Raw genomic sequence first — 19,933 nt, 5'->3', positions numbered from 1 at the left:
ACCCTGTAATGCTGTTAGCTTGATGCTTACGTAGCATAGATGACATGACAAGATAGTAACTTACTCTCCTCTTTCGCGGGCTCCATCGACAGTTTCGCGAGTACCATAGCTGTCCCGTGAGATAGCCCACAATCCCTGAAGAAGCGCCAGTCACCATCACAGCTCAAGAAAGCAAGCCCGGTGACACGTGCCGCTCTTAGTTTCGCGCGCTCATCTTCATCGAATGGGATATTTTGATCTTGTTCGATCCACGCAATCAGCTCGTCTACACTCCATTTCGTTGGGGGGTTTATGTGGCTGGCCGGCTTGGGGTCATGTTCTGGTGGGGTGGCCATGGCGGTCGATAGGACGGCGCGGCCAATATGTATGTGTAACAAGTAAAGTGGAAAGGAGAGATGAAGTGTACTGGTAGTTATACTAAGAATAGGTTCCGACTTGGTGCTGAGCAATAAGCGAATTCCCCATACAAAACTACGGTAAGCAAGGTACGCGCGTTATGCAATAAGTGACCCAGCAATAAGTGCGACCGTAAAACCCGCATTTTCACCGGCCAACGACATAGAAGCGCGATGGAAGGTTCCCCTACAACGCTATCCTCGAGCGAAGCTTCGCCAGACGTCCTGCCTCGATATTTAAAAGTGTTGCGTCTCCTCGACGTGGCCCTCTAGGCACCGGTGCAAACGTGACGCGACACCTTGCATGGTCGCATTCCATCAAAGCCGGGCGGGTTAGGGAAATTCTGGACTTCATTAAAAGTACAGGTCCACTCGCATCCTGCCCTAGCGATGCACTGAAGCCGGGGCATGAAGGAAGGCCGATCAGCGGTCTCCCTATCTACGATGCGGCCGACTGCAACTTTCTCATGGTTAACGTGGACTCTATTAAGCAGCACTGCTTTAAGTTGCATGTTAAAATAAACGACCAAGGGGAGTCAAAAGTATAATGTTTGATGGAGTGAGAAGCTCATATATACTAATAATTAGGTGGCTGGTAACAGCCCAGCCACCCGATTCTTAACCTCAGTGTCTCAAATTCAGACACTGCACAGCATCAAGTCCTAATCACCCCACGCCTCTTTTGTAGCGTGCTCCGGCCGCAAAAAATACGAAATGGAGTAACGTTTCGCAGCTCCATCATATCGCTGAGTAACACGATGTAGCGGTGAGTGAAGTCTGTTCCCCGAGAGTCGCTGCAGCGAGTCGGCGACATTCACAAGGCCGCACCCAGGTATGGCGCGGCAAACACCCATCTCTCTGCCAATCCCCACTGGTCGGTAAAAGTATCGTGAGTGTGCCACTGTTAGTATGCTTGTTATCACCCACGTTAGCAAGCTTGCTTAATGATGGTTCGTAGATTAGCTTTAGGCCGGAGTTGCTGGAGTTGCTGGATTCGCCTTTGCGATGATGCCGCTCGAAGCGGTTGGCGTCGTCTAGCTTGAGAGCTTCGGAAGGCGAGATAGCATCGTCTCGTAGGCGGAGTGGCAGAGTTCAGAGAACTGCCTAAGCAGCTGAGCGCTATTACTGAGATTGTTGGGAATCTGAAGTGCTCCTTGGACCAATTCGTCGTAGGTCAATCACAAGTGAAGAATCGCAAGGTTGTGGAGAGGCCTTCGAAAGTCTCATCGCAGTCACTCTTCTTGTAGCTTGAAAAATAGTTCAGGATCTGACCTGGAAAGTGATGTCGTGTATAACTCACCCACAATCTTGCGACTCCGGCTGCCCCTCCCTGTAATCCATCATCTCCACCTCGTGGGACTGATCAAAGTATCTCTCCGAGAGAACATAGACCTCCGGCAAATCTTCAAGTAAGTGCTTTGTAGAGTCATTTCGAAAATCGAGGTAGAAGAAACCAGATGACTCGGCGGCTCTCAGTAGCTTTGCGATCTCTCTAGATTCTTTCGCCACCAAGCGGGCAAAGTCGATCGTCTCAAGGGGAACGACGTCGATTTGATTGTCGTCGACTATCGCTATAGTTGAAACAGTGGTGTGAGGCATGTTAAAAGTCCAGAAGGTGGAGTCTTTGTTTCAAGGCGATTTGTAACCGAACAGGTCCTCAGTTACCACCAAAACGACGCCCATAAGCTTTCAGACGCTCGAGGGAGAATTTGAGGGATATATGGAGCAGCATACACGTCTCTCCCCCCGGAACTAAATTCTACTACGGAGCGCCTAATTTATGAGATAACTTGGGAGTTCGATATGTCCTCACGCACGTGAAACGCCGAGAACGGGGAAACGAGCGGAGCGGAGCGGCGTAGCACTGGTATTTTCCGCTAGGAATTTTATTCTCCAGCATCTTGTACAAAGCTATCCAAGATTCACTCCTCAGCAATACCCATTGCAACAATGCCGACTGAGTTATCCCTCATTCAAACGCACGCGCAAAAGGATAAAACCCACCGCAAGCACAAAGACACATCTGAGAAGCGCAGTTCGAAAAAACGCCGGCATGAAGAGCAGGCCTCTTCCCAAACCACCAACCTACAACCATCTCAATCCTCACCAAGCAAAAAGCGACGTACAGAAAAGGAATATTTAGAACACGATTCACAACTCAATGCCCAAACACTACCCGAAATGGCGCCAACGAGAACCATCACCGCCACTTCAATTAACAATTCCACTACCAACTCGCCCTTCCACCTTCAAACAACATCTCTCTATCTACCTCTTTCCCCAATATCTCAATCCAGCGCCCTTACTGGCCTCTGTGCGGAACACCTCTCACCTTTAATACTTACATACTATCCCCCTCTCCGCGGCATCGTCCTCAGCTACTCCAACGTCCGTCTCTCCGAGACCCCTTCTCCCGACAGCTCCTCCACAACCGAACCCTTCCCAGTCCTAGCAAAATCCGTCGACGAATACGCTGTCAGTTTCATCTGGGCCACTGCCGACTTCTTAGTCTTCAGGCCGCAGAAGGGGACCTGGATCGAGGGCCATGTCAATCTGCAGAACGAGTCGCATCTAGGCCTTGTGTATCTGAACCTTTTCTCCGCTTCAATACCTCGCTCATATCTGCCGAAGAGCTGGAAATGGGTTGAAGATCCTTCGTCCAGCGGTTCTTCGAACCCAAAGACAGCTAGGAAGGGCAGTAAGGGAAGCGCTGAGGTGGAGGGACAGGGTCACTTTGTGGACGAGAATGGCAATAAAGTAGATGGCATGGTTAGGTTTCGCATTAGAGACTTCGAGACGCAGGCTAGGATGGAGAGTGATAGAGGCTTTATCAGTATTGAGGGGACGCTGCTGAGCGCGGAGGAGGAAAGAGAGGTGGAGGCGAAGGAAAGGGAGAGGAGGGTCGGCCGGGACACGAGAGAAGGCGTAGGAGGGAGGGCACAAAGAGGCAGACCAGTAAGTGGGGCACATCCCGAAGAAATTGGAGGGAGCACAAGGGCAGGGCTTTTTTCATGACACTTGATGAAAATAGAATCTTGCCAGCGTATCCTATAATGCACTGACTTCACTGTTTTGCACACATGTTTAAAACTCATCATGCTTTTACTCCATTAGCGTTAGCATCGTGGCACTGTTAAAACTCCTGCGAAAATGCTTCGCTAGGCTTTCATTGCCGCTAATCCACGGATAAGCCAATGTTCCGTACCTCCATCGCAGCTGTCTAAGAAATCCTAACGGGCTTTCTAGGAATCAAAGTAGTCTGGGTAACTGGGTTCAGACATGAATCTAAATGTAAAGTTGAACCGGGCGTCCCATCTAGTGTCTTTTCCCGACTCCCCCACCCCGACCTTTGATCCCTCCATTCCTACGAGTCCACTATCCCCTATCCCCCCCAAACATTATGCAGTTCTGCCGGCATCTGATTGGCAGTCGGCATCTCTGCCAGCGCTGGACCATTAGCGTCCAGCTTATGCTTATAGAGCTGAAAAGGTCCTGTTTCTGGAGCACCGGAGTTAGACGATTCCGGTTGCGTTAGCAGATCGGCTTGTTGTTGCTTACGTTGCCGTCGTCTCAAATGAAGCGCAAAGTAATGAGGCAGGTGGCAAAGAGGGCGCAGCCTATGACGGTGCCAACACCTATGCTAGCTCTGGCGCCTTTGGAAAGCTGGCCGGCCGATGAAGAGCTGTTCGAATTTGTACGCCGGGGTTGTTCCGCTTGCGCCGCTCGCGCCTTGCGTAATAAGATTGCGCGATGTAGATGTAGCTGTACCCGTCGCAGGTGGTGTTGGTGTGATGGTTTGTGTTCCAACGGCGCCAGCTTGCGCGAGGAGGAGCTCACAGTCCGTATCTAGTGGAGTAACGGGATTTCGTATTATTAGTGACCCGTTGAGGTCGCAGGAGGAGCTGGCCTTGTTGTTCGACATGTAGTATTGGTTGGTAGCCCAAGAAAACATCTCTGTGGTACTGCATACGCTACCATAGACAGTGCTTGGTTCGAGACTCCAAAGAGGAGGGTCTGAAGAGGAATTATGTTTACCTGTATGCGCCGTACACTCCGGTACTCCCATTCGCACCTATACCTAAACAACCGGTATCTTTGTCGTTGCGTATTACCATAAAGTAGTCAGCAAACTGTTGGTTAGATAGCCTATCAGTTATAGTCGAATTAGCTATGCAGCTGAGCGAGTTTGTCATGCAAGTACATAATCTTGAATAAGGTGTTGGTAGAAGAGTGGTCACTGCGCTCCACGTCGCATCTGACGTTGGGCAGCTCGCTATGGAGTTCATGCACTTATACAAGGTTATATTGGTGGACATTGGGGTAACTGAAGCCATCTGTGTGGACAATGCTGTGAAACCGGCAGGCTTGGAGACGGAATCGCCTTCAACTTGTGCAAAACCTGGAACTCTTTATTAGCAGGACTCGGCACTACGCAAAGCGCAACCTCTTGGCCTTTCATCGAATGAAGAGGCTTGCCATAATCCTTCTGGTCCTGATAACGCGGGTATACAATCCCCTGGGCCAGACAGAAATCATCTCTTGGCTGTATATTGCCTGAACCTCCGTAAAGTTGCGCGGCGATGGGATATTGCAACTGTATTCAGATAGAAGTACTAGGATGGAATAATTCGCAAACAATTTTGTTTGATCGCTGTATCCGGATATCGTACAGGATGAATCTCCACACCACGAAAATAAATTGATACCCAGGAAGTCAACCGGACGGTCACCGCAGTTCAGATAGTCAGCCAGATCGCGTCGAGACGATAGCACACCAGCCGCTGCATATCCAACCGCGATATCTCTATAGTTGTTCTTTCGTAGGTAGCTCTTCATGTCTCGAGCAGCGGCTTTGACGAATGCCATACGGCGTCTGTAGTATTCTTGTCGATCGCCACCTCAGTCCCTACAAAGAATCCTAGCGTGTTGGCATAATTCGCCTTATAATCAATTGTAGCGGTCAATAATCGTACAAGGCAGTATTCCAAGAGGGGACTTCTCAGTTGATAACAGTGGAAATTCGGCCTGACAGGTCGGTAAGAACGTAGATATCTGCATCTGCTAACGCCTTCATACACGCTGAGTGATTCCGAGTAGGATCAATAGCGTATAGCCGGACGACGTTGGTATTGAATTGTTTGAGATATGGAATGTCCCGTTCGCAGGTCGGACCATCTTCCAGAGAATCTATTATAGTGGTTGCTTGACTGGCTAAGTGGCCTTAGTCCTGGTATGCAACTCCACGTACGAAACACTCGGAGCCATTGGTCTGGTAGAAGAAGTAGGAACCCTTGGGATGGATTGAATCAGCACTGATGCTTTAAGAGGATGACACGGACTTCTCTGCTCAGTTTTTGCGCGTCCATTCTGATGTCGCTAATGGTGTGACATGCGCTTTATTGTCTGCATCAGTATCATAAAGCATTGGAGACTTGGTTGTACTGTGAGCGGTTTATCTACTTTTGAATTATGCCAGAAGATACCTCCAGTCTCTTGCGCGCTTTCACAGTGTACACACCTTGATAATAATCGGGTCAACGTCAGTAGCCGCAGGGCATGAAAAGTAATATAATAGCAAAGAAAAAGCCCAGGCATGCAGGCCATAGGTAGAAAGCGGGATCATTGGAAGGACTGGGAGAAGGTACGACGATTTCAAGGTCGTACGAAGTAGAGAGCTTTGGTTTAGCTCAAGGTTCTACTCCCACGGCAATCCCTATGAACACTTACTTTGTTGGCAAGATACGAAGGCCATGTTGAGGTTGAAGATATTGTGAAATCAAGGAAGAGAAAACAACCGAAGTTGAAAGCTTCATGGGAATTAGGCTAAGTTATGCATGAAGGGCGAAGGATTTCGACCTGCCCAATGGTCAGATTGCAGATGGCCCTTTGTCCACGAGATTCGGCCTTTCGGGAGCCCCAGCCCTACAAATCTGAAACCGTGTTGGCCGTGCACTCAGGGTGGAGCAATGAGAGAGCAAACCTACCAGCCAGTCGTGTGCCGGCTTTGCCAGGCTAGGGGTGCGATTATCACCACCATTTTCTCTGTCAAAGGGAGTTCTTTCAGACGTGTTGTTAAGAGAGTTGCTTTGCTGCAGAGATTGACTTAAAGTCAGGTCAAAGTTTCTTAGCCTAGAGACTGCTCGGGCCTTTTCTTCCTGCACTGTGAAATGCCACCGACATCACTACTAACGCCCACGTTACCTCATGCAACGGTAGCGCCCTACCATCAAGTGATCCGTGCACAGGCAAACTTAATCTGATTGGTTCTATTGGGCTAGATCTTATCGATAACCGTAGGACGCAAGGATACCTCGCTACCCATTTCTGACTGGGGGAATCGAGCGAACCACTATCGAAAGCTAAACACATAGTCGCTCCATATACGGGGAAAATACAGAACGCCTATCGAGTCGATTTCCGAACGCGATAAAATCGTCAATTTGAGCCGACCAGTGGAGAGTGTAGGGCCAATCAGAATTGGCTGGGTATGAGTGTACATTTTCGAAGGGGAATACAACAGACCGCCGTTGAGTTTTTGGGTGGCTGCTCTGCTTGTGAGGAAAATTACTTTACTACTAGATGTTTTTAAATCACTGTTTGGTTTTCAAGGTCTTCAGCATACTTAGAAGTAGATATAAAAAGGAGGTTCAGTCTTTGGCTAAGATGACTCATTCGTTGACATTTTCGGCCTACAATACCGCTCAAATGTCGGGGAATCCTCTGGAGAACACATGATCGGACTCTTCGAAGTAGATCAGAAATTCAGCAACCAAATGTCTCCAAGCCTTTCATTTGACTCTCCAAGCCCCCCGTGGACCAAAATGCTTCCCATCCCCGCCACTCCGGTGGCCACGTCTGCCGCAAACCAACCGCGTGCGTCTGGAAAGCCATCCGCATCTCCACTTGCGTTGATCTTACTCCAAGTCCCAGCTTCAAGACTGTATACCCATACATCTGCGAGCATTTTTCCAGCTCCTTGATGCCCCAAAGAACTTGGGTCCCGTTCACCAAACATTGTTACCAATGAGGGCTTACCTCTTAATTTCAGTGAGAGCAGAGCACTAACACTCCTTGGTTCTGGCCCAGATATCCCGTCAGGCAAGTAGTTTTGTGTTGACCATGTATTTGATAATGGGTCAAAGATATCTAAACTACCTCCTTGCTCCTTTGTGCCATCGAATCCATTCATCCGGTACAGTTTTGTACCAGTGAACGTGATTGAAGTACCCCCACGCGGTGGGTCTGGCGCAGAAGCCAATTCCGTCCACTCTCGCGAGGAAACCGAGAAGGACCAGAGGTCTGAAAGCCTCCCATTAGCGGGGCAGCCGGCATGCAGGTATATGATGTCAGCACCATCGCTTGTAAGGCAATGATAACTTCGGGCTGCTGGATAAGGTTGGGATGTAGACATTGGTGAGATGGTAGACCAGGAAGACGTCAACGTATCAAAAACCCACAGGATGCCACCCTCCTCAATTGGTGTCATGTCGATGCCACCACGGCCAGAGAATATATACACCTTCCCATTCAGTGCTGTGCATGCGGACCCGACTCGTGGTGAGGGTGCGGATGTGTGTGGCTTTGTCTCAACAGTTGAATGCTCTACTATTACATTAGCAGGACCACTTCACAGAGTAATAACCATTCGTACTGAGGTTAATCAAATCAATTTGATTATCGACTGGTTGTCTGGGGAAAAGCTCTCCCCCAAATATCCACACTGTCTCTTCAACAATCGAGAGAACTTGCGATGAGCGTCGCAACCGCTCGGAGGATGTGAGTTTCGTCCATTTCGCCGTTACTACTTCCATGTTATTGGAGGCCTTGACTGTTTGTTAGAAGTTAAGCTTATTAAAGCTTTCTCGGTAAATACAATGGTAAAGGCTGTCTTTTCCTTCACTGTCAATAAGGCGTGCAATATTGCGGGTCTATGCGCTATTTGACGTGGTCTAATAGGAAGCACAGGGTCGAAACTTCATAGGATTGATTAATTTATTGACCATTTGCGCTACTCGGGATGAGGATGCAGTGTTACCCGCTAGGACCGCCACCTGACCAAGAGAGCAGCGCCAAGACTCATCGGCGTTTGCGACTCCGCGATTTCGAACTTTCGAGGATAATCACCGAAAGACAAGCTCGACACCCAACCACCAGACCGACTGTGCACGCTACCTACGNCATGAGGTTACGACTCAGTATACAGAGGCACGCTTTACCACCCGCTGAAGTGCTTTGGAATGTCTCCGAGGAACAAGCACTGAAGTTATTCAGCATTGCACAGCTCCTGGAGGAGATCAACCACATAATTCCGCTCGAGTCGCAGGACTGGGGGTTGGAGGATTATGTAGTTGAAGTGGGAGGATTTGAATGTTTTCACTTTGCCCAGGTTGCCCAGGTCCTGAAGGACGAGGATAGAATCTGGTAATATGTCTCTACACGCTGAACTGTGCATCACTAATGATATTAAGCATACGTGCTCTTCAAACCCCTGAGATTCGGGCACGAACACTATCGGGGCGCTACCAAATATCAGAGAATGGCCAGCATCTAATTGATGGAATACCCTTCGGTCGACCTTATCTCAGACAGCCGAACCGGCCAGCGATCCATATACCTCCCCGAAAACGTAGACGCCTTACATACGGAGAAGAAGAAGAAGAAGTTGGCGAAGGCTTTCAAGAAAAGAACTCTACAGCCCTCAGCCCCCAACACTGGAAAATTCCTTTGGACGACTTGGAAGACGATGATGAGGACGATGATGACTTCAGTCCAAACAGTCAGATAAATAGTATTCAAGCGTCAACCACGAATCGGAAAAAAACAGTTCGATTCAAATCCCACCCCTCAGGCAAAGAGCTCATCACCGTACCATCAGAAGATGAAGACGAATCTGAAGAATACGATCCTCATTGGGATTCGGAGTCTTCCGAGGCATCTGAACCGGAGTCGGAAGCTGGCGCTCCGGAGGATGATTCGGAGAAGGATTTAGACGAGGAAGAAACATCGGATGAGTCTAAGGCCTCATCCTCGGGTTCATCTTCAGGTTCTGACACTTCATCAGAGGCAAGCGGTGAATCCGAGCCAGAAGAGCTATCATCCAAGCACATATCACCCAGACAAAGAATCAGCGTCAGGCAGAACCCACCGTTTCAAGATGCGTCACCTTATAGAGAGGGCAAGAAGGCTACCCAGGAGCGAAACCGCAGGAGACGTGATACCCGTAGAATCCGTCGCCTACAGATGGTTGGTATACTGCCAGCCACTGCCAAGAGGAATGATTTACATGTGGAACCCGTAGAATCCGTCGCCTACAGATGGTTGGTATACTGCCAGCCACTGCCAAGAGGAATGATTTACATGCTTTAGAAGCCGCCGAAGAGCGTCTTCCCATAACAGAACAAACCTCAGCCCAAAGCCGAGCTGGGGCTAACATGGCAGGAAAAACGAGAAATAAAACCCAAGAACTTGATTTGGGCAGGCAGCGGCTTTTAACTGCTATTGAAGCCATTGGCATTGATGTTACGCTTGATCGCCCAGAAAAGCAATTCAATAAGAAAGAGGTTTCTTCAAAAAAAATGGAGGGGAAACGAGCATCGTCGACGTCAGAATCGGATATTGCCGAATCTGAAGTGAGGGAATTTCCAGGCGGATCCTCCACCGCTCCATCGGGCTGTGGAAAAGAAGGCCCAGATAACGAGCCGGCTTCCGAGCCACCAGCTGAGCCGCCACAAAAACGAGCACGGATTGATCTCGCTGGGTCTCGTCGCCTACTATTCGGATCTCTTGGTGTTCGAAATCCCAAAACGAAAGCAGAAGAGGAAAAGCTCAAAGCAAAATTGATGGCAGCCGGGAAAGTCGAAGGTAAAACTAAACTCGGGACACAGTCGAGAGAAACCCGGCTGCCCGAAGATAAAGAGATGGCTGCACTAGAAGACCCCAATGCCTGGAAATCAAAGATTAACTTGACCGCTTTTGAGTGCTGGGATGACGATATTGAACTCAGCACTCCTCCGTTCCCTTTCCAGCAGCGTTGGGATCCCCAACAGAAACAAAAAAAGGGAAAGAAGAACAAGAAACGGAAGAGAATGGATGCCCAGTATTACGAGGGAGATGAGGAAACATTTGGAGAAGGAGACTGGGACGTATCCCTTAATTACGACGATGAAGAAGACCTTGCCGCTCAGACTAGTGACAGGGCGGAGGTGGACATTACAATTCAATCGCAGCTTCAACTTGATATCGAAGATGCTACTACAAGAATGGAGCCCGTCGATGATCTTCCGCCTCTTCCAGCTGACTTGTCAACTCTACCGGCTCTGAAAGAGAGAGACACCAAGCGCGGCAATATTATCGTCTTCAAACAACTCGAATGCTCACCAGCGACAAATTGGGCTCCAGTCATCTCTCCCTTTCGTACCGCAATTGTCGAAGAGGTCACCGAAATTGAGACCTTTGGTCTAAGATTAGCAAAACGAGATCAGCCACACAAGCATATCAGATATGACGAGAATGGAAAACGTATCTATGAAAAGTTTGAAATGGAGAACCATTCCGAGAACGAGGATACACCTGGAGTTGACGGCCTTATCTATCTATCTTTTGAGGATTTAATTGAGCCAAAGCTTTTGCAATTGTCTCCGGAAACTGCGGATAAATACGATGCTCCTGCTGCTACTGCCGAAGACGCCGCTGCAGATGCCCGTGAAGAGTCCGACGGCTTCGAGGGAGAGACTCACGGCGTTTCTCCTTGCTCCTCGCATGCGATTGATGATGAGCTATCGGTTAAGGAATGTCACATACATTGCGACAATGCTGGCAAGAATGAAATTGACCCTCTCATGAATGGGAAGAACGCTATGGAGCAAAGTACTTTGGTTGAAGCTAGCGCATGATTTCGCGAAGTCATTACTCTTGGTAAGATACAGCGTGCGTCTTGCGAAAGCGGCTGACAGCAATTCTCGTGTGCATTGAGTAAATAATGCCACATATTATACATATACAATCAGCTTCAGCAGGATCATAGTGCCACATGGATTCTCAGTGTTATCGCAAGATACGGATTTGGGAGGCTAAATACCTGCCAAGCCTCTTGTAGGGATATTCCATTGTAGCGTTTGCTTGAACCTATCAGTCTTGGCGTGGTAATCGCTGACATTGGTGCGAGAGGTTACAAATCCGGGAGTTCATCGTTTGATTTCACTACTCCCCAATGATGGTTCGTAGCAGTGATGGAGAGCCAGAGTTTAAAGTATATTCAGAAAATGGATCAATTGCGCTTCGCATGCTCTACGTGCATCATCTATCAATTATGGCTCTAATTCATAAGCCGCTGGCGCAAGGAAATAGAAATACTATTGTGGTTTTACTACATTCGATTCTTTAATTGGAAGCCAGTCTTAGCAATGCGTGCCGCAACAAGCACAAGGCTTTCCAACCACCATCGTTCCACCAGCAAACATCTACCTTTCTCAACTAGAGCTCCACCAAGAGGACTTCCCGTCAATGATGCGACACCCACAACACTGAACCCCATCCAAATCCTCACTCCCGTCTTCTTCAGATCTGTGTTCAAGCTAGCCAGAGCAGCTTGTAATAGACTCTGCACACCAGCACCAAAGAAGCCGTAAAAAATGGTAAAGGCGATCATACCCGGTAAGGTGGACACAGCAGCCCAGCAGAAAAGTACTGTGCCTGCAATAAACATGACAGGAATGAAAACATTCATCGGACCAAGGTATTTATCCGCAATGAGAGCGGGAACAAGACGTCCTAGAATGCCGACACCGTTTATGATAAGGATTAAATTAAAAGACATTGTGTCATTAACAGCAATGACGTTCCGGGAAAAGGGGCGGACCTGAAAAATGCGCGAGTGATGATCGTGCGATAGCGAGCTATATGCACATTCACAGCTCATTCCCTAAAAGTGAACCTACATAGTAATAGGCAATCCAGATCCCCCAAAAGGCAAAGAACATGCTAACCGTATACAACAGATACGGTAACTCTGTAAAAGCCCTCCATTCAACCAACGGCCCTGTACTCCTGCTCGGGAGTCTCGTTCTAACTAAACTCAAGATGACGGCCGCATTGAACAATATTACAAAACCTATAACTCTAAGCGTCCAGGGGAAACCGATCCTGTTCAGCAAGGCCTGCGCAATTGCTGGAAATACCATTCCTCCCGTTGTACCACCACAAGCAACGCATGAAATTGCCATTGTCCAGCTGCGCGTGAAATAAGTGGCCGTATTTACAACCGCTGGACAGAAAATTAACCCATCTCCAAGACCTTGACAGATACCCTGAGCCAGCAAAAGCTGCCAACACTGTCAGCTTAGAGAGGTCATGAATACCCCCACTACTTGCAATGTTACCCCGGCGAAGAGAATGAGTCGGTAGTGACCAGCATCTAAAGCACGCCCCGAGAATGCCCCCACAAAATAGACTAGGAGAATCTGGATAGAGCCGACCCAAGAGATCGTGGATGGAGGAAGTAAGAGAGTGCTGGCGTAATACTGCTGGCGTAATACTGCTGGAAGATACCAAAGGAGTTTATGTAGCCGAAGGAATTGAAGACACAAAGGTGGGAAACAAGAACTTAGGTCTACGCTTTCTGGCCCCCATTGGGTGGGCTGGGACATACTGGAGTTGTTCCGGCCTCGGGTCTTTGCTTGATCTCGTTGAGCGGCTGTTGAACGGGTGTCTTGCTGGCTATTGGTTTCATTCGCCATTCCTTGATGAATTTTTCCGCGTAGCTCAAGGAGCATTGGGGAGAGAGAACACGGTCACGTAATTGGAAATGTTCAGAGCCGGAAAATAGGAGAGAGGCTAATAAATTGATTTGCAGCCGTACGGTAGCTCCATAGAATAGGAGATACGTACAAGGGGCACTAAAGAGGCCTGATGGGCTCTGGTATAAGACTATTGGGAGAATTTGATACGTGGTAACCCTTGTAATTTTTTATATGAATTCGAAATTTGGCTCTTGGATGACACCATCGTGGCCATGTAGGACGGAGGGGCTTCAAACCGCCTTGCCCATCGCCTTCTAGTCCGCCCGTGCAAAGTGATGCCCTACAGCGCCGGTTGGGGAACCGAACCTCGGCACTTGTACTCGACATGGCTCACAACTGCCGGTGTAGGGTACATAAGATCCTACAAGTTTCTATCCTTTTTCTAAGAATCTCAGGTCCCCGGATTCTGAAGCTCATTTTTTCCTTAATCTGAAGCCTTCCAACACTCTGGTTTTTCTAAAGGCCGTCCGCGAGCCAAAATCTATAAAGATGGTGCTTCCAGCAGGGGTCTACAGAGCCGATCATGTAGGGTCCTTCCTTCGCCCCATGGCCATCCTAAAAGCACGGGAAAAAGTTGCGAAAAACCAATCTTCCTTGGAAGAGCTTCGAAAGATCGAGGACAAATTTATCGCCGATGTAGTGAACAAGCAGCTGAGTGCTGGTCTACAATCCATTACCGATGGCGAATTCAGGCGTGCATATTTCCACCTTGATTTCCTGCAACACTTTTCCGGCATTGAGATCAAAGGTCAGACAGGCACGATACGCCCGCATGGATTCTCACCCCCGGTACTCGCCGTAACAGGCAAGCTGGGCCATCCTAAACCAATTCAAGCAGACGATTTTGAATTCCTCGAGCACTCAATCGCTGCCAACGAAAGCCACAATTTTCCAGCGACGACCAAAGTCTGTATTCCTAGTCCAACTATGGTACACTTTCGTGGTGGGCGAGCCTCAATAGATATAGAAGCCTATCCAGACCTTGACCCTTTCTTTGAAGATCTGGCGTATGTTTATCAACAAGAGTTGGATGCACTCTACCGGGCCGGATGTCGCTTCGTCCAGCTTGACGACACAAACCTTGCCTATCTTTGCGACCCAGACATGCGTAAAGCAGCTGTAGAGAGAAATGAAGATCTGGCAACACTTCCTCGGAAATATGCTGAGCTTATTAATGCTGCCATATCCAAGCGGCCAAAGGATATGAAGATTGGGATCCACCTCTGCCGCGGAAACTACCGCTCGAAATGGTTTGCCTCAGGGGGATATGAACTAGTTGCGGATGTCCTTTTTAAAGAACTCAATGTCGATGCGTATTTCTTGGAATATGACGATGCTAGGAGCGGAGACTTTAAGCCCTTGCGCCATCTTCCGGAAAACAAGGTAGTGGTGCTGGGATTGATGTCGAGTAAGAAGAGTTCTTTGGATGATAAGCAAGAAATTATTGAGAGGTTGAAGCAAGCCGCGGAGGTTTGTCCCAAGGGGCTGGATCAATTATGTTTAAGCCATCAGTGTGGATTTAGTTCAACAGCGGAGGGAAATGAGTTAACTGAAGACCAGCAATGGGCAAAGATTAGGCTGGAGGTAAAAATAGCCAAGCAAGTTTGGGGTGAGGACTTGTCAAGATAGGTTTTCCATGCTGTTCACAAAACTGTAAACCGTAAGAAGTAAAATTCTAAGACGGCAAGGATGTCTGCATGCATACCGTCTCTTATAGCGAATTAAGATGCGTCCTGCCATTAGTGTTGCCATCTTTGACTTGCACTTATAGGTAGTCCATGTCCTTGACGCCATATTTCTAGATAAGTCTGGGATAGCTCCGGGAAGGACTTTTCGATCAAGAGCGCTATACGAACACTCTTTCACCAATCGCTGCTTTAAGACGGCGGCTATTGTTGTAACCAAATGAAGATATGGGTGCATCTAGAGGCCCGGCTAGTATTTGGCTGGAACGCCCTAGAATATATAATCTTTCCGAGCTATGTCTGAGGTTAAACACAAAGTTGTCGAACGCTCGACATGAAGTGTTGGCCGGAATTTAAGGCTATATATTGTCCTAATTGGCGCTGCCATAAGGACCGGTCTTTTTAGTGCCAACTGGCGTTCAACATGTGTTGCGCGCACACGGGACACCGGATACTGTATACCCTGTGAGAGTCCCCCCTCTCAACGAACTCGACGAAGCTTTGGGTCTGTCACAACCGGGCACGTGGCTTCGCTACGATTATTATGTACAGTTGGTGGCAATCAAGCGAGATTGGATGCGCGTACCGAATTTGATCTCTCGCCGTTCTCGCCAAAGGGGAGGTGGGAGGTGGAAGCTGGTCGTGCGCAAGCTGTAGCTGACAGATCAATTTAAGCTTAACGTATTCGGTAAGCCTATGGGCCATGCAAGCCTGTGGGCCACCCCATCAAAATCGCGATCGCAAAATCAGGAATTACTCAACCACGAACAATTATATTTAGTGTAGCTATCTGCTAGCTAGTTGCCTGCCGTCTAGGGCACGTACGCGCCGTGTGTTCTGTTGAAGCGCACATGCTGCACTTGCGTAGTGCTCGTTGCGGTCGCTCGGCCGCTGCCTCTGCTGCCCCCTCTGCTACCCCCTCTTGGGCAGCTTGTGCTTGAGAGGCCCCTTCTGCTCCTGATAGAACACCCCCCCTAGCTATATACGTGCGCTTCTTTGCCCTCTTCTTTTTCTAGCACTGGTTTTCCATACGTAGCTTTTTATTTTCGCTTGTAAGCAGCACAGCGCTTAATATTGCCATTTCACACCCCTTAATAAGCTGGCTAAGGGCTTGTCCTATTAGACTCGGTAGGCTATACGTACGGCGCCTAAGATAGCGCTTTAGCAAGGCTGTCTGCACTTGTAGCTTAGTAATATTATAAGGTGTTTTAGCTGCCCAAGATGCATTCGACGGACGGCGTTGGGGTGATAGTGTCTGAAATTCGGCATATAACTGCGATAGTACGTAATTAGGGCTGTATGGAATAAGGCTAGTAGCTACAAATCCTGCCTGTATATTGTTTTGATGCAGTGCTGTTTACCTAGCCTGCCTATATAGTGGCAGAAATTCGTGTTTATTAATGTGGTTGACGCCGCGGCCCATAAGCTATTCAACACTGCGTCTATAGGCCTGCTTCAGTGCTAAAAAATAGCCTACATCTAGAGGCTGTAGTAGATGCGATAAATGCGCCGGTATATAGATAACAATAATCTTATAATCTAGGCAGAACTAATTGAATTCGGGGTTAACGTGGCTGCCGTGGCCATCTAGTATAAGCATCTAATACGTGCCAACGGTGTGAGTCTTCGTATACTTATAAAATAGATTTAGCTAAGTTAGGCCAATCTTATTTGTTATCTAGCTATTCTTACTAACGCTAATCAACCAGTCGTATAGAATAATATCGTCCTTATACTAAGTAGCCTGGTGCATTACTGCTTTAAAAATAACTAGTGGCGGAATTGTACCTCCTATCGCATTAATGCATTCAATAATTATAACCCATTCTTAATTACCTAGCTGTGTTATTCTAGGCTGGCCAGCCCTATTAGTTCTAGTAATAACTCTTACAGTTGCAATAACGCCCATCTGGAAGCCAGTCTTATTAAAATTCCAGGTATTATTATTAAGAATCCTATATTATATCTTTATGTCTAGAATGCGTTTAAACCAGCCCCGAATAAGCATAGGATCCTTATATTAAGCACGCTAGTAGTCATACTTGTGATTAAATTTAGATTGTAGGTCGTTATGGCGCTTAATAAAATTGTATACCTATTTCTCGCTAATAGGTTTAATAGTGGCAGATCTAGCGCGCTGCGTAGCTAAAATACTAGCCATCTGCCGCATAATTACGATTCTTAGTGGTATACCGCGCTGATCCATTGATAGAATCCACTGCTTAAGGCTCTCTTCTTATACTAGTATAAGACAGTAATTTAACGCAATAGAACCACGTCTTAGTGCAATGCCTTTATCGCGTCGCTGGGCTGTAGTTCTGGACATATTATACGTGCTAGTGGCCTTACGGAAACTTGTAAATTGGCCTTTCTTATAGGCATCAAGAGCTAGAATAAGTCTGCCCTCTTAAAAAAGGTCCTCTTGCTGTTGTGGTGTGGCCATTAAGGTTGTAGTTGTATAACGCGTCGCGGTTTTCGCGATTTTGATGGGGTGGCCCACAGGCTTGCATGGCCCATAGGCTTACCGAATACGTTAATAGGACAAGTTGTGTTTTGGCTCCTCTCGGCTGTTAAATTGGTGGCGCAATACGAGATGTGGGAGATAACTGCCCAGTTCCTATATTGAAAGCTTAACCCATTTCTATTCTAGAATTCAGCCATTTATTAAGCCCACAGCTTATCGGCCACTCTCGTGTAAGCCATAAAACGCACATCTCCTAGTAAAGGAGATAAATGCCGAGCTGAAATGTTCTGTGAATATTCTTAAAGGCTTGCTTGCTTTCATGCGCATTACCTCTAAGCTCAATCAAGCTATCATCCTAATATATCACACAATGGGCTGGTGGAAAAAATGAATTATAAAAAACCGTGAATGATGTGGCGTGTAGAATTCCTTGGCTATTGGTTCGTTTCTTGCAGTAATGAATTTAAGGGAAATACAATTTATATCCAGGCGTTGACAGACTCATTCTATCGTCATATCCCTTGCACTGATAGGGTCCTATAAAATGTGGCCCGTGCACGCATGTCAAGAACATCAACCTTCCCGCGCCATAAACTCTGTCGAATACCATTATGCAAAGACGGCCCGTGTTGGCAGGAGCACGTAGATCGACTCAACTCCAAAGAATAAGGCTCTATATACAATATACACCAATATTTCAATGTTTGTGACTTTATTTGAAAGCTGTAGTAATGCGGCAGAACGACTGACCGCCTATATGTGATTGGTGTGCACGGGCCACATTTTATAGGACGTTATTATCGGTGCAAGGGATAAGCCATTCGAACCCCTTTGATCTGAAAATTCCTCCCATTCTTTCGTTATTCAGCTGTATACATTCGTTCCTTTGGCCCCCTTCTTCATCGTCTGCTCATTTACTAAAACAAAATCCGGCAAACGTTTCTAAGTTGTCCCCTTCATAAATCTCACCAAAACCAGTATGCGAGTCACACCAATTTTGTATATTCTTGCAAGTTTAGTCAATGTCGGTGTAGCTACCTCCTGCCCAGAATCTGATGGTTCTACGCTTGAAACCAATCTTGGTTCCTTCCATGTACAATGCGGCGCCGACCGCCCAGGAGGCGATATGCCAAACTCGCCTGTATGGACATCCTCCTTCGACGACTGCATTTATCAATGCGACCATGACGATATGTGCCGTGGAGCCCTCTGGAGCCCAGGCAGTCCTGGGGCGTGCTATTTGAAATCAGATCTCAAGACTGCGGTCTACAACCCCAACATTTGGGCCGCCATCAACCCACTTTCGGAGTGTCCAACATATAACGGTACCAACCAAGACATCGCACTCAACACAATTTATACAGTCGAATGCTATCAAGATCGCATTGGAGGTGATATGCCTAACAGCCCCGTATGGACACCTACCTTCCATGCATGTATGGAAGCATGTGAAGGTAACTCCGGCTGTGTTGATATCTCCTGGATTCCCCCTACTGGCTCAGGCAACGGCGTTTGCTACATGAAGAATGAACTCAAAACCGGATTCGCTAACTCCGCTGTCTGGGGGGCCCGTCGCTGGTCTGTCTGTCCCGATATGGATGGGCAACCATGGGAAGACGGCTGCGGTGCGTGGTACCAGGTCGAATGCTTTATGGACCGGTTTGGGGGCGTCATGGCGCCGAGCCCGGTGACAACCCATAGCTTCGAGATGTGCGTTTATCTGTGTGGCCAGAACCCTAATTGCGTGGATATTTCGTGGGAGCAAGGATATCCCGCTGGCACCTGCTGGTTAAAGAGCTCGGTGGGAGAGGCAAGCCAGAATATGGGCGTATATGGTGCTCGGCAGTTGTCACCATGCACCGAAATGCTTCCAGTGTACACCAATCTATAGGATGTTGGGATCGTCAGATACGAGCACAATCAAATCTAGATTAATCGCGCGCCCTGTATTAACATGCTTGTGCCGTATCCTATGGGACTGGCGGCTACTCCCCATAAGGCCCCAGAGTTACGGGAGCTCTATCGCCTAAGCAACAAGATTTTAGGCGGTCTCTGCCCATAAGACACGCCAAAAGCCCCTAAGCACAGCAACCTTATGGGTGGCCTTATGGGGGATAACCACTAATCCCAAAAAGGAAGGGAAATCCTATTTTCGCGCGATGCGGATGATGAAGCAAGATTCTATTACGCGAATTAAAATAATGCGGGGAATAGGCACATCGGAAGCGGTCTGATTAGTCCGTCGATTGCAGATCAAGGCTTGATTGCAGGCCCATTCTGCTCGGCATACCGTCCGGAAATAATGCTGGTAGACGGATTGACGTCGCTCCTAAAGGCAGAATTCAAACTTGAGAGCGATCCGAGAAATTCAAGAAAGACACATGGACGTCGTATCGCGAAGTCAACTAAGTGGAATTCGCCTTGTACTAGACAGACTTCGAGAAATAAAATCTTAGCATAGACATGATATGAGACAGTACACGCTAGATGGGGCCAGACCGAAAAAGATATCTTGCGTTGGCTGAAGTTTCTGCAGCTCATAGGACGTCAAGTGCATTCAGCGAGTAAAACCGTGCGCCTAGGCTTCTGGAG

The 19,933-nt window shown here is 47.9% G+C and overlaps 8 protein-coding genes across 8 annotated transcripts; 4 read left to right on the top strand and 4 right to left on the bottom strand.

The window, feature by feature from the left end:
* Positions 1 to 1,072: 1,072 nt before the first annotated feature.
* Positions 1,073 to 2,169, bottom strand: K441DRAFT_717187 (uncharacterized protein). Its single transcript, XM_067653988.1, has 2 exons — positions 1,696 to 2,169; positions 1,073 to 1,642 (listed from the first exon to the last, which is right to left on the bottom strand). The coding sequence occupies exons 1-2, from the start codon at positions 1,992 to 1,994 to the stop codon at positions 1,570 to 1,572; spliced, it is 372 nt and encodes a 123-aa protein (XP_067504759.1). The 5' UTR covers positions 1,995 to 2,169; the 3' UTR covers positions 1,073 to 1,569.
* Positions 2,170 to 2,314: 145 nt separating this feature from the next.
* Positions 2,315 to 3,774, top strand: K441DRAFT_658651 (uncharacterized protein). The gene has a single exon (XM_067648392.1). The coding sequence runs from the start codon at positions 2,346 to 2,348 to the stop codon at positions 3,408 to 3,410; it is 1,065 nt and encodes a 354-aa protein (XP_067504758.1). The 5' UTR covers positions 2,315 to 2,345; the 3' UTR covers positions 3,411 to 3,774.
* Positions 3,775 to 4,035: 261 nt separating this feature from the next.
* Positions 4,036 to 6,252, bottom strand: K441DRAFT_705096 (carbohydrate-binding module family 43 protein; the record flags this gene model as incomplete). Its single annotated transcript, XM_067653568.1, has 8 exons — positions 5,735 to 6,252; positions 5,640 to 5,685; positions 5,426 to 5,606; positions 5,264 to 5,390; positions 4,923 to 5,225; positions 4,872 to 4,887; positions 4,431 to 4,794; positions 4,036 to 4,366 (listed from the first exon to the last, which is right to left on the bottom strand). Exons 1-8 carry the CDS (start codon positions 5,759 to 5,761, stop codon positions 4,036 to 4,038), a joined length of 1,395 nt encoding a protein of 464 aa, XP_067504757.1. The 5' UTR covers positions 5,762 to 6,252.
* A 760-nt stretch (positions 6,253 to 7,012) lies between these two features.
* K441DRAFT_695787 (galactose oxidase) lies at positions 7,013 to 8,396 on the bottom strand. Its single transcript, XM_067652838.1, has 2 exons — positions 8,047 to 8,396; positions 7,013 to 7,997 (listed from the first exon to the last, which is right to left on the bottom strand). Exons 1-2 carry the CDS (start codon positions 8,204 to 8,206, stop codon positions 7,150 to 7,152), a joined length of 1,008 nt encoding a protein of 335 aa, XP_067504756.1. The 5' UTR covers positions 8,207 to 8,396; the 3' UTR covers positions 7,013 to 7,149.
* A 133-nt stretch (positions 8,397 to 8,529) lies between these two features.
* On the top strand, positions 8,530 to 11,741 carry K441DRAFT_705094 (uncharacterized protein). The gene is made up of 3 exons (XM_067653567.1): positions 8,530 to 8,816; positions 8,864 to 9,680; positions 9,755 to 11,741. The coding sequence occupies exons 1-3, from the start codon at positions 8,575 to 8,577 to the stop codon at positions 11,285 to 11,287; spliced, it is 2,592 nt and encodes an 863-aa protein (XP_067504755.1). The 5' UTR covers positions 8,530 to 8,574; the 3' UTR covers positions 11,288 to 11,741.
* Positions 11,742 to 11,760: 19 nt separating this feature from the next.
* On the bottom strand, positions 11,761 to 13,122 carry K441DRAFT_686651 (MFS general substrate transporter; the record flags this gene model as incomplete). Its single annotated transcript, XM_067652016.1, has 4 exons — positions 11,761 to 12,252; positions 12,332 to 12,715; positions 12,752 to 12,913; positions 13,042 to 13,122. 4 exons carry the CDS (start codon positions 13,120 to 13,122, stop codon positions 11,761 to 11,763), a joined length of 1,119 nt encoding a protein of 372 aa, XP_067504754.1.
* A 541-nt stretch (positions 13,123 to 13,663) lies between these two features.
* On the top strand, positions 13,664 to 14,930 carry K441DRAFT_658644 (UROD/MetE-like protein). The gene has a single exon (XM_067648391.1). It carries the CDS (start codon positions 13,739 to 13,741, stop codon positions 14,819 to 14,821), a length of 1,083 nt encoding a protein of 360 aa, XP_067504753.1. The 5' UTR covers positions 13,664 to 13,738; the 3' UTR covers positions 14,822 to 14,930.
* A 3,720-nt stretch (positions 14,931 to 18,650) lies between these two features.
* Positions 18,651 to 19,199, top strand: K441DRAFT_503802 (uncharacterized protein; the record flags this gene model as incomplete). Its single annotated transcript, XM_067642035.1, has 1 exon — positions 18,651 to 19,199. A coding segment is annotated over one exon (549 nt), but the record flags the coding sequence as incomplete, so codon positions are not given.
* Between the last annotated feature and the right edge of the window lie 734 nt (positions 19,200 to 19,933).

Source organism: Cenococcum geophilum, assembly GCF_001692895.1.
Source record: "Cenococcum geophilum 1.58 unplaced genomic scaffold K441scaffold_17, whole genome shotgun sequence".
Lineage (NCBI taxonomy): Eukaryota > Fungi > Ascomycota > Dothideomycetes > Gloniales > Gloniaceae > Cenococcum > Cenococcum geophilum.
The sequence above is the reverse complement of the archived record's forward strand: the minus strand, read 5'-3'. Positions and strand labels throughout refer to the sequence as shown.

Bases quoted from the DNA above. Each gene is read 5' to 3' on its own strand.
- K441DRAFT_658651 (XM_067648392.1), top strand. From the start codon at position 2,346: ATGCCGACTGAGTTATCCCTCATTCAAACGCACGCGCAAAAGGATAAA.
- K441DRAFT_658644 (XM_067648391.1), top strand. From the start codon at position 13,739: ATGGCCATCCTAAAAGCACGGGAAAAAGTTGCGAAAAACCAATCTTCC.
- K441DRAFT_717187 (XM_067653988.1), bottom strand. From the start codon at position 1,994: ATGCCTCACACCACTGTTTCAACTATAGCGATAGTCGACGACAATCAA. The intron at 1,643-1,695 runs GTGAGTTATACA...CTATTTTTCAAG, and splicing joins CCGGAGTCGCAAGATTGTGG to CTACAAGAAGAGTGACTGCG.
- K441DRAFT_695787 (XM_067652838.1), bottom strand. From the start codon at position 8,206: ATGGAAGTAGTAACGGCGAAATGGACGAAACTCACATCCTCCGAGCGG. The intron at 7,998-8,046 runs GTACGAATGGTT...ATGTAATAGTAG, and splicing joins AATTGATTTGATTAACCTCA to AGCATTCAACTGTTGAGACA.
- K441DRAFT_705094 (XM_067653567.1), top strand. From the start codon at position 8,575: ATGAGGTTACGACTCAGTATACAGAGGCACGCTTTACCACCCGCTGAA. The intron at 8,817-8,863 runs GTAATATGTCTC...AATGATATTAAG, and splicing joins AAGGACGAGGATAGAATCTG to CATACGTGCTCTTCAAACCC. The intron at 9,681-9,754 runs GTGGAACCCGTA...AATGATTTACAT, and splicing joins CCAAGAGGAATGATTTACAT to GCTTTAGAAGCCGCCGAAGA.